Below are 11,819 nucleotides of genomic sequence, written 5' to 3'. Positions count from 1 at the left end.
ATAATAAGTTATATTGTGATGTGCATCTAGACGTCGCTGTATAACCTCCAGTTTGAACAATGGTAGTAAGTTTCTGCTCTACCCATCGTACACCTCCTTGTGTTTATTTTGTGATTGGTAGAGTGCCAAGACAGCTGCTCGGCTTCGAGCCAATCGGGAGCCCCTCACGAATTCGACATGGCGGCCGCCCATAGTGCGTTAGTCGAGAGCTGTGGCAATTATTTATCCGTGGACACGCACGGTCGACGCGCAATTACACGGTTTTAGGCAGACGAGCCGACGACCGATCAAGTTTTCTCGCCCCGGGACATGTTGCCGCCACTCGTGTGACAATGTTTCGCAACAAGGGATGGTTTTCGGGGGGCCTTTGGAAGCCCAAAAACCCACATTCGCTGGAACATCTCAAGTGAGTACCACCCCGTAGCTGCAGGAAAACTCCCATATCCGGGGGCTTCGCTGAGGAATGTCGGTTCTCGACGCAGAAGTACTAAAATCGTGTCCGTCCGCACGACGCCGAAATCCACAAATGAGCGCGGTGAAACATTACGGAACAGTGCAGCGATACCCTACAGGCCTACCCCAGAAGATGGGTTGCGTGTCTCCTGCAAAACACCGAATTTGAGTGCATCGTTTAATTAGTTTATCTGATCTTGGTCCTTAGTATAAGTCTGGGTAGGTTCGGTAGTCTTTATCGGGCTGGTCTGAAGAAACTTTTCTTCTGGCTATACGGTATGCAAAAAATACCTGCCGTCGCTTCGATACCTACGCTTGGGAAATCGTCGTCTTTTGCCGAGTGCATCCGTTGCCTAGGCCGCTATCGCGGCTTTGACCTTTTTTTCTCATTGTTTCATTTTTGCACGCGTCCGCGGCTGCTAATCAAGATAGGCTCGCAGAGATATTTCGCCCAATTCGGATAAGCCGACTTTCCTCCGCGCGCACCGTGCTTCAGCGACTTCACTTCAACCGCTGTTTTCGTTTGACTTTCGTAAACAGCTGTGTTTCTGTTTCTCGCACTAATCTCTGATATCTGCACAACACGGGGGAAATAGAAGAAAGATCTCGTCGCAGTAGTTAGTGGCAGTAGTCTAGCTGACACAAACCCACTGTTGGTTAAAGGCCGACGTACAACCTCGGTTTTCTGCAGGGAAGATAATCCTCTTAGCGCTCCCCTCTCCTAAGTTGCGAGGAGGAGCCCAGTTGGGGCAAGGTAAAAAGTGAGAGGATATAGGAAAAGAGGAGGCGGGCAAAAGTGGAAAGCGCGAAGTGTACGTCGGCCTTTAAACGGTTCAACCAATCACAGATTCAGGCTCGTTCACACATTTGCATCGACTGCACTGCGTTGTGCAGCGCAGTGCCTCCCGATCGGCTTGTTGTAAGGGTCGCCATAACAACAGCTCGACGCAAGCAGTCTTAAGAAGACGCAAGTGGTTGCTGTCGTACTCCAACGCAATTCGCAACTTTCAGCGATGGTGGTACCGCGGTGTGAGAATCGCGCTCCCTAGCTCCTGGATGATCGTCTTGGAATAAAATTGCTTGCCTACACATAAGGTTCTAATACTGCTCGTATATAGCAAAACTAGAACTACTGACGCGTCTCAGACCCCGCTTGTACTGCTGTTCTACGACGATCATCCAGATGGCAGCCATTTTGATAGGCGCCAGCGCGCCCTCTATAGGTCGTGAAAGTTGCAAATTGTGGGAATGAGCCTTCATTCCTTAATTGCTTTTAAGGCTAATGCATTAAATTGGCTTCTGCTATAGGCGGTATTCACTAGCGGCCATAGCTGAGCCCACTGCTGCTGAGCATGTGCTGATGGCGGGCTTCCACAACGCTTCCAACACGCACATTGCCCACCGTCAAGACTGTCTTCTTTAGGAGACCGTAGATAAGAACTGATCCCTTACCATGTGCTGTGAGCAGTCACCTCAAATGTGGCGTCCAGTGAAAACCACCTATACATAGTTTTCATGTTAAGTCACTTTTGCTCCGCCCACCGGTCACCTGCCATTACCAAGTACTACAAAAGCAGAAGCCACTGCCACTGTCGTTCGTTCACCACTTGACGACGTCTCTACTTTTGCAAAAATTGTCCTTGTAATGCAATGATGAAAACCAGCAGCCACGAGTTTTGCCTTTGTAATTTCAAAGAGCCTGTAGGTCCTACGACGCGGCCTCTGTTTGTTTGTGTGCTGGCGTCGATCCGTGCACGCTACGTGTCAAAACAGATACGACTTGGCTGATGCAGATTTGCTGCCAGCCACAATGCATGTCGGTGTAAATAAAGCTTCTGATTTGCTCCCATAAAGCAAAAAGGTTTGCAGAACTCGGCAACGTCTGTACCTGCAATCCCCACTTCATTACTGGCAAGAAACGCATGGGTCAGCTGAAAACTGAAAGAAGCTTGCGATCGTAATATGCGCTCTTGATCACTGCAGCTGAGGCAATGTTTACGGAGTCACGCCACAGTGCTTGACGAAACTGCTTTCAGGTTATGGGCAGCCATTATGTTTTGCTGCAACAAGTAAAGGTGACCAAATGGTTGGCGAGCTGCAACCACTCCATTGGCGGATGGGAGAAGAGCCTCACAGTGACAAGGCTACCGTCCAAGCATATTCCAGTATCCCACGTGCTGTAATATTGATAGAACTATTTGAACTAGCTTATCTTCGTGGCACCACAGTCAAAACATGATCGATTGCAAGCACACTGTCTTGCGGAACTGCGGAAACGCAGCTATAGTCGGTGACAGGTCAAGAACAAAGTGGAAGTTCCTCCCACCTCTTTCCACATTAGCAGAGCGAACGGTGGAGAGGAGATCGCCTCCTCTTCGGCTATCGCTCTGCTATAGTGGAAAGGGGCGGGAGGAACTTCCGCTTCGTTCTTGACCTGTCACCGACTATAGTGAAGAACGAACAAAGCCTGAAGCAGTAGCTCCCTTTAACCAGAAAGGAGTTTCGTCAAGCACTGCAGTGGGACTCCGTAAACATTAGCTCAGTTGCAGCGGCCAAGGGCACAGATTACGATCGTAAGCTTTCTATATTTGACCCACGTATTCCTTACTCGTAATGAATTGGCGATCGTAGACACTGACGTTATCGGGTTGTGCTAATCTTTCTGCTTTACACCTGCAAGTCGGGTGCTTCCGCGCTTCTCGGAGAGCAGCGCCGAGTGGGCCATCTTCTCGCATTAGCTCAACTGCACTCACATGGTTGCATTATCACTTTTGGTAAACATGTGAGCCATGGTTATTTTGTGCGGAGGACTTGCTCCTGCTTTGGCACTTGCGGCTGCCCGAAACCGAAACTATGTTAGTACCTGGCAATGGAGCTGGTAAACCCCAGAGGCCCCCTGTGACGTCCATGAAAACTATGTAGCACAAGATGGGGGCAGGCGGGACAACTGGAATGCCTCTCTGTTGTTCCCATCCTATCATTGACAGTAGCTGTCTCTTTTTTTTACTCTGTTTTCATTCGCCTTTGGCTCATGGTTCCTGGATTATCTTAAGAGCACCAACAGCCATTCATCTTTTTTTTGTCATCAGCTGTTTTTATGTTGACCTTTAGAGTAACGTTTTGTGATGTCAAGAAGGGCATGGGGAACAGCTGGGAGGCAAGGTGACTCTTTCTTGAGTGGGACTCACTCTAACTGAGGTTACACTTTCATAGGTAAGGTTATTGGCCACTCTAACCGTATCCTCGGATTTTCTTTGGTGTAGGACGTAAGCAGCCAGAATTTCATGTTTCTAGGAATTTGTTTGCTGCTAAAACAATCAGTTCGCTACGATTACAGATATGTTTTGTGAACGCAGGCGTTCAGTCGAGGAATTTAGGGAACGATAATAAGCGCATTTTTGGAGAGACGGGGAATTTTTTTTTGGCTGCATTGGAGCCAATAAAAGGCACGTCTCTAAAGCCAGCGAAATGCCTTTCAAAACACCACATGCTTGTCATTAACAGCAAAAGGTTGAAACCGACTCTAGAAATCTGTGTTGCTAGAATGGTACCTAAGTTGAGATTCATGGCTATGGCCCATAATTAAAAAGAGGTGGTTTAAAACTAAACGGGTCACACATGAACAACCTATTTTCCCACGGTCTGTTGGTAGCTTATTTGACCTATGACGGCATTTTTAGCGCACAGTTGTCAGGTCGTGCGACCCACATACAAAAGTCAGTAATTCAAACTGCTCAGGTCAAAAAGCTAATTTGTTTAAGAGACATTGCAGAGACCTCCAAGATATAATACAATATAATATTGTTCATTTTATGTGCTCAAAAACAACCAGGTGGGTCTTCACATTGGTACACACAGGAAGATAAAAAAGAAGAAACACAACACACGCACAGCATCAAATGTACAAATTAATGTGGCTGCAAATTGTGGGTGCACTTCACAGAAAATGTACTACAGAGTTTCACTTTTCAACTAGACTCCCAGTCCCTGCGAAAAACTGAGGGATCCGTGAAAATGTTCAAGCTAGAGGATGCGATTCTGTTAAATAAAATTTGCATACAAGACGGTAATAAAAGCTTAGACATGGATTGAACGTGAAAGAAAGTGAAATTTCTGGTAACGTGACAAGGAATGTGAAAATCGACAGAACTCGGAAATAGGTTAGCATCAATCCAACCATTTACCACCCTGTGCAAACAAATCTAATCACGCTCAAATCTTCTATTTGACAAGCACCTCAGTAAAACATTTGGGAAGAAATTCATTATCATTTATAGTTCATAAACAGAGACAATTATCTCTGTTTTTCTCTTAGAGGGCTCAATATGCTGCGCAATTTCTTTTCTAGAATTTGGAGACTATAAAGTTTTTGCTCAAAATAGAGCTTGTGCATATAGTGACTACTGAGAATTTGTCAAACTTGGCACCATCAGCTATGGGTGTTAACAAGGTGCATTTTTGTTTTCTCTTTAATTGACACAAAGGTCGAGGAATTATTTATATTTAGGTTAGTTAGGTCATGGTAAGTGTTGTCTGGAATAATACAACCAGATGTTTGGATATCAAACATAAATGTGGAAAAACTTTATGTCATGTAAATATTTATTTATCGATTGGTAGAGACTGCTAATACCACTAAGAGGTCATAGCAGAGGTAGCACACAATTAGAAACAGTGCAAGAAAAAGTATGCTGCCAATAATGCAAAATCAAGAGCCATAAGAGAAGCTAAATCGACTAAACTAGAAAATAAATGGAACCAGTGAGGAATCTGATGGATTTTACACTTTCTATTCTTCACTCTCCATAGACTCGATGAGTCTCTAACTTCCGCCACGCTCCTTAAATAAACTACTTACTGGTCTGAAAACTTGGGCAGTTTCTGCCCTCTTAAATTTTGTCACCACAAGTAATGCTAAATAAATACAAATAAAAAATAAAATTAAGAAAAGGAGGTATAAAAACAAAAATGCATTTATTATTTTTAGTATAGTTTTAACGCAGATGTAGCACCCTCCATGTAGTTTTTCGATTCCGAAAGAATGGCCCCTAGGTCTCAAGTATAGACGCCATTTCCGATCGTTTATCTTTTCGGCAGGTCCGTGGTGCGTTTTGATAGAGTGGTCTCGTCCTCGAACTTTCTCCACGACGGCTCCTCCAAGCTCGCATCCATCCGTTAGGTTCTCCGAGCAATGTGATTGGTTGACACCCAATGTCGGCAGCATGCCTCGGCGTTTCAATATATTCCTATTACCACGGTCACAGGGGTCATGCATCATCAAAAGAGACGAGGTTTGCTGCAGACACAATGTCAGAATTACCCATGGACACGCCTCGAGGATGTTCAAAGCACCTCTGTTTTATCAATATAGTATATGCTACAAACAGGTCAGCAGACAGTTTTCTATGACCAATGCGACAGAGCCATCGTGCAAGGAAAATGAATGGACGGATGGACGGATGCTAATGGCCATGCCCTTCGTAACAAGCGGTAACTTGCGCCACCTAGCCTGGAAACCCCCCCCCCCCCCCCCCTTCAAAAAAGTATTGTTCGTCCTCTTGTTTTTCTTAGTCAATTTCATCCCCCTTTGCGTTTTTATAAGTACTACCGGGGCAGTATGAAGAAACACGCTTCAGACAATGTATGCAGACTGTCTTTTGTACGGTGTGCTAGCAGTGTGACTGGAGCTAAAGGAAGACTCCCTCAGGGCGGGACGAGAGGATTCCTGACCAGGTAATCCAAGGACCGTGCTCCCGGACACGCGGAATTCTGAGGATTTTTAAAATGGGACGCATATTTGCATTGCAAAGAATTCACGTCTGCGTCGCTGGCATCCCACCCGCAGGTACCTGTACCACCTGCTTTCCAAGAACCAGACGGTGACGGAGCAGAACAAGGGGGTCCTGGTCGAGACTCTGCGCTCCATCGCCGAAATCCTCATCTGGGGCGACCAGAATGACAGCACCGTCTTCGAGTGAGTGCCGGCTCCTCGCCGGGATCTCGTGACAACCGAGGTCCTTTTTGATGTTGTCCTTGCAAACTTTTAATTGTCCGATTGTCTCTAAATACAAGTCAAAAACGGTATTTGTGAAAGCTGGTGCATGGAGTCATTTTTCGCACGAATGAAAGTAAATGCCTGTCTAGCAGCCTTGTCCCGCATAATCCTCATCCGAATGCAGGCCTGGGAACCATATGAATAGGGGAAGAGGGATTTCCTCTTTCTGGTTACATGCTGGCTTCTACGCTTAGTTTTCTCCAAGTTAGGCTCATGCAGGCCGACCAGATGTAAAAATGCCATGGGTCCTTTAGAGTCGAAGAGTTGGCTCACTCTCCCTTGGATATGTGCACTCGTGATGCAGTAGGGGGACGTTAACCTAAACTATTTGACCTGGTTTTCTACTCTAACGAAGAAGAGGGTGTCAAGAATTAAAAGACAAAAGAAAAGTGAGAAGGAGAGACACCACCCAGCATACCGAAGACAATGCTACTGGTGGTGATGTCCTCTATAGTCACTATCAGAGTGAGAACAAATGAACATGTTTGAATGCGGAACCTCCAGCTTGGATGTTTTTTGACCTTGAGGTGCACGAGACACGTCAAAGGTACGAAGCTTGCGCTTGAGGCAGGGACAACCAAAACTCCTTGCCGTTCCCGCATTGTTTGTGATGTAACCGTTTATATTGTCCTTGTGAAGTGTGCGTCAACGCTGTCCCTTGTGAAACTCTAGTTTGTCCCGTGGATGTTGAGGTCACTCTGTGACGGGGCTGATGCCATCCATTCTTGTGTTGCAGCTTCTTCCTGGAGAAGAACATGCTTTCCTTCTTTCTCAAGATCATGAAGCAAAAGTGCGGACGCTACGTATGCATCCAGCTGCTGCAGACTCTCAACATCCTCTTCGAGAACATCCGCAACGAGACCTCCCTCTGTAAGCCCCCGCCGCGAGTTCCGGCGTTCGGCGAGCCCGCTGACTTCGTTGTACTGCTGGTGTAGGCATTTGAGAAATTGCTACAAGAGAAGTACTTACGTCTCTTGAGGCCTTCTTTGTTTATTATTCTCTTTACTACTAAGAGGCCGGACTGTATTATACACAAACTCATCTCTGTTACGTCACTGCACGGTGGTGGCGCGTCGGGCGCACTTCCGGTCTGGGGATGTGGGCGGACGTCCCCATGTGAGACGTGGATTTCGGCGTTGTTTTGAAAGGAACCAGACAAAAACCTGCCTTCTCGTCAAAAACCGCGACTGGGGCTGTACCAAAAGAGTCGAGAAAGGTTTGAAGGTCAGTTTTCATGTGCTCGGTTCGCCCGAGAATGTGGATATGTGCCGTGAAAGGGGAAAACCTGATGCCGTCGGACCATGATTGCTTGGGTGGGCAGCACTTTGGGTTAAATTCAGGGATACTTGTGGTCCTCAGATTTATTTGTTTTCTTCCAACACGAACGCCGGAAAACCGTCAAGTTGTACGAACTACCTGCGGGCTACGTTCAGTGCGTCTTCAAGTTCAAACGGCCGCCTGATCGATTGAACTGTCGTCCGTTCTTTCAAATGCTGAAGTGTTGTTCATTCGTTGTTAAGTGCCTCACATGTATCTTTTTATTGTGTACCAATGCCTGCAATAATCCCTTCGGGGATTGGCAGTATTTTGAAATAATAAATAAATGCTTGTGCTTGTCGTCTGCTCTTTTAGACGACACAAGCCTGTATGCCAAATGTTGGCCCGGTACATGTGATAAGAAGTAAATGCAGGCCTCAAAGGACTTAAGTTTGAAGGTTGGTAAGCAGGCTCGATGTAAACAGTAGATACAAAAAGATGTTGATCATTGTTACCTGTGGCCACCACTGACTTGTTATGCCTGATTCACTTGGTCCGATTCTGCTTGTGATGTTCAGTATCAACGTCGACCATCTTGGCTACGGTTCACGCTTTTGCAGCCTGAGCGACGTCGCGACTGAAAATTGCGAGCGAAATCTTGTCATGCGAATCAGGCTTTAGCATACATTCTGCGGCGTCCACGCGGAATGAATCGCTGCATGTCACATTATTCACGCAAAGTTTTGCAATGTAACGAGCCTTGGTAATTTTGCTGAGGCCACTCAAGTAGTCAGACATTGCCAGAAAGACGTAGAATCAACAATTCTAACGCGAAAAGGGGCAGGGGTCCCCCTGCCCCTTTTCGCGTTTACACCGACGCCGACAACATTGCATTTCAATGGTTTGTCGGTGACGGCGAGCTTCTTGCCCACACTCCATCACGCATGCGCAACGCCGGTGGCGTTTGCTAGGGGCGCTCCGGTTTGTTTGTAAACATGAGTTGGTGTATAGTAGAGTGTTAGAAAAAAGGTATGAGCAAAATTTGGTCAATTCAGAATTTAAAAATAATGGCAGTGAACCTTAGCTTTGAAGTTTGATAATGCATGAAATGAATTACAAGGAATCGGTGAGAGAAATGGCCTGTCACGTGCCATATACTTGCCTGCTAAATGTAGCGGGGAAACTGAATGGGTGCCTAGGTCCCAAGACATGAAATTTCCCGCTAAATTTCGCTGGTAACTGAATTGGTGCATAGGTCACGTGACGTCAGTTTCCCGCTAAATTTAGCGGGCAGACAAAATTGATGTTTTGGCCGCAAGACGTGAATTGTCCCGCTAAATTTAGCGGGGGAACCGAGTTGATGTATAGGTCACGTTCCGTAAATTTCCCCAAAATGTATAAGTCGCGTGTGCCGCTTTTCCTGCTAAATTTAGCAGAAAATGCACGGACGGACAAACAAAATTTTGGGATTGGGGGTGGCGTTAAAAGGCACATGCTTTTTATGCTCTTTAGCATGCTTCGTCCTTTTATGCAGTATGCTTTAAAAAAATATTAGTTTCTGGTGTTGCTTGCAGAGATAAGTGCCACTTGTATGTCATCCCTGGAACACGTTTCTCCCTTGTGTGTCGCACGTCCATTTCACTCGTTCATTGGAGTAACCCCAAGTCGGCAACAGAATGTTGCAGGGCCTGCTGCAAGTGCTACAGGTTGTTGCACTCCTGGCACTCGGCTGTAGAGGCACCAGCAAAGAAAACTGGCCGATACGGATATCACAGCATTCATATTCGTGACCACAGGTGTTTCTGTAATCTCGACCCTCTGAAGAGTAAACTACGGTCAGAGACATATTTTAGGCGCCGTAATTTAGTAGAAGCGGCGGTCTTGTTCCGCCGTGTTTGTGCCTCTTCTTAGCGCATGCTCGATGCGTCCTTTCAGACTACCTGCTGTCCAATAACCACGTCAACTCCATCATCGTCCACAAGTTCGACTTTTCGGATGAGGAGGTGAGTGCTGCCACTGGTTGCTTGCTCTGCCGTAATTTTTTTTACGGCCATAAGCAAGTTCTGATGGCGCGCTGCCATTTGCTAGAGTAGAATGCTTTCGCAGGCTAATTTCTAAATTGGGAGTGTCACGAAAATTTGTTACGAAAACGTTACGACGTTGGCATACGACGATCACGTGGATCGTCCCATTACGGTCACATGACATCACTGTTACGTAATAGTGTCACGTGATGTCACTGTCACATTGTGATGTCGCACTGTGGGACTCGTTTCTATGACATTGTGACGTTATGTGACCCGAAGAGACAAGGTCACAGGGTGAGTGTCATGTGATCACCGTCTGCCGAGTTTAGTGGAAAATATCATACATCTGCTTGTGGCAGCCCCCCAGTGCGCAGTCTGCGTAATGTTGCCCCTACATGTGGTATTAGAGTGTTTACATTTTCTCGTTCCAGGTGATGGCCTACTACATTTCTTTCCTCAAGACCCTCTCGCTCAAGCTCAACAACCACACCATTCACTTCTTCTACAACGAGGTTCGTGCTTCGAATACAATTTGGTTAACGGGCTGTCCTGGGACTGTGTCACACGTCGGGAAAGGCGGTGATGGGAATTGCCTGTACAATCGTGAGCTGTTTTGAACAAGTGACATGTTGTCAATTCGCACGTGGAAGTAGTCTGAGGCATGTGCATCCTTTTCCGAGTGTAAAGTCGGGACCAGCATGTTGGTAATATGAATCGTACATTAAAGAAGGTTACAACAAAGGTTGAATTGACACAAACTTTCAAATATCTGTCAGCCAATTGGTTGCTTGTTCGATCATATGTTCTCGAAGTGTGTTACTAGGAACATGGGGTACCCTAAATAACCCTAAAAAACCACTGCAATAAAAGAAAATATCTTTTAAAGAACATAGATGGAACGCATATTTTGTTTATAATTTTTCCACGAAAACAAAAAAGATTTGCACAATATTTACGTCGTTAGACACAATTTAGGTGAAAGTCATGGCTAAGTGGAGGTTACTGCCCGCTCTAAGCCCCGCCCACAGATCAGTTGCCCCGCCCATTACTACTGGATTGGCTTGGCTGCTCGGCCAAACGCTAAGAAGCCTGGTATCTCCCTTTCGCGACATCTGGTGCGTCTAGTCTAGCGTATAACAACGCCTGCTAGTTGTGTGAGCAGACACACGGCAGCCTCCAGCATTGTTTGTTTTTTCACCACCGTATATCATTGTCTGCAATGTCCATGAGACACGAGCATGAATGCTGCGCGTCGGCGTCCATTTTCGCCTTTGTCCGTCTGCTATTCTGCCCCCGTCTAAGAACATTCATAACACTCGCAAGACTTGACCATGAAAGCGGCGTTCTAGCATTCCATCATGCGCGAGTGACGGTCCAATACAAGCATCTGTCAGCGTCTGTCGATGTGCAATAAAAACCGACCGAGAGAACTAGAAAAAGGAACAAAATAAATATGCGGTCATTTCAGCTTTTACATACTTGTTATTTCTTTTGCACGGCATCTGTGAGCAAGGTGAGGGAGTTTCATTTTGCACAATACAAACATGACCTAATAATATTTGTTTTCACAGGCCAGGTGCAAAACGTAAGAGCTACTTGCGTTTTGAAACAGAATGACGGGAACATGCCTGGACTAACTTGATGCAAGCTGAACGCCCGATTGCCTCCAGCCAAAATGGCTCGCAAATTCTTACCAGTATAAGTATCTTCTTGGTATTGAAACCATGGTCGCAATCACGACAGTTGCACAATTCACAGAGCAGTGGGGCCGCTTTAAGGGAACCAATATCCCTATTCCGAGTCGACATGCGCAGAGAAAGAAATCAAGCCAGATCGACCAAAATAGTTAATGTGGGATGCTAGGCTTAGGCCAGTCCTGCTACGAAAACAAGTAACCGCGCAGCGCTTCCAAAGGCGCGTACTTGCAACAGTTGTTTGCTGCAAACTATGCCGGTTGGTGAGATCTACCTCTAAACACCTCTGTGAACTCAAGACGACCCGCACTCACGAAAATCGACGAGCTCAAA

At 46.2% G+C, this 11,819-nt stretch overlaps 1 protein-coding gene across 8 annotated transcripts in view; it reads left to right on the top strand.

Moving 5' to 3' along the window:
• The first annotated feature begins 101 nt into the window (after positions 1-101).
• LOC8044140 (protein CLEC16A homolog) overlaps positions 102-11,819 on the top strand; it is a 56,990-nt gene continuing 45,272 nt past the window's right edge. For 5 of the 8 annotated variants that reach the window (XM_029992034.4, XM_029992040.4, XM_029992036.4 and 2 more), the window contains exons 1-5: positions 134-406; positions 6,299-6,427; positions 7,245-7,378; positions 9,701-9,768; positions 10,224-10,304. In XM_029992034.4, coding sequence (XP_029847894.2) covers positions 333-406; positions 6,299-6,427; positions 7,245-7,378; positions 9,701-9,768; positions 10,224-10,304 — 486 coding nt within the window. In that variant the 5' untranslated portion in view covers positions 134-332. Of the gene's footprint in view, positions 407-6,298; positions 6,428-7,244; positions 7,379-9,700; positions 9,769-10,223; positions 10,305-11,819 lie in introns of all 8 variants that reach the window. The other 3 variants (XM_029992039.4, XM_029992037.4, XR_005798090.2) reach the window with 3 other exon arrangements.

This window comes from Ixodes scapularis, unplaced genomic scaffold (assembly GCF_016920785.2).
Source record: "Ixodes scapularis isolate PalLabHiFi unplaced genomic scaffold, ASM1692078v2 PGA_scaffold6__148_contigs__length_123643588, whole genome shotgun sequence".
Taxonomy (NCBI): domain Eukaryota; kingdom Metazoa; phylum Arthropoda; class Arachnida; order Ixodida; family Ixodidae; genus Ixodes; species Ixodes scapularis.
The sequence above is the reverse complement of the archived record's forward strand: the minus strand, read 5'-3'. Positions and strand labels throughout refer to the sequence as shown.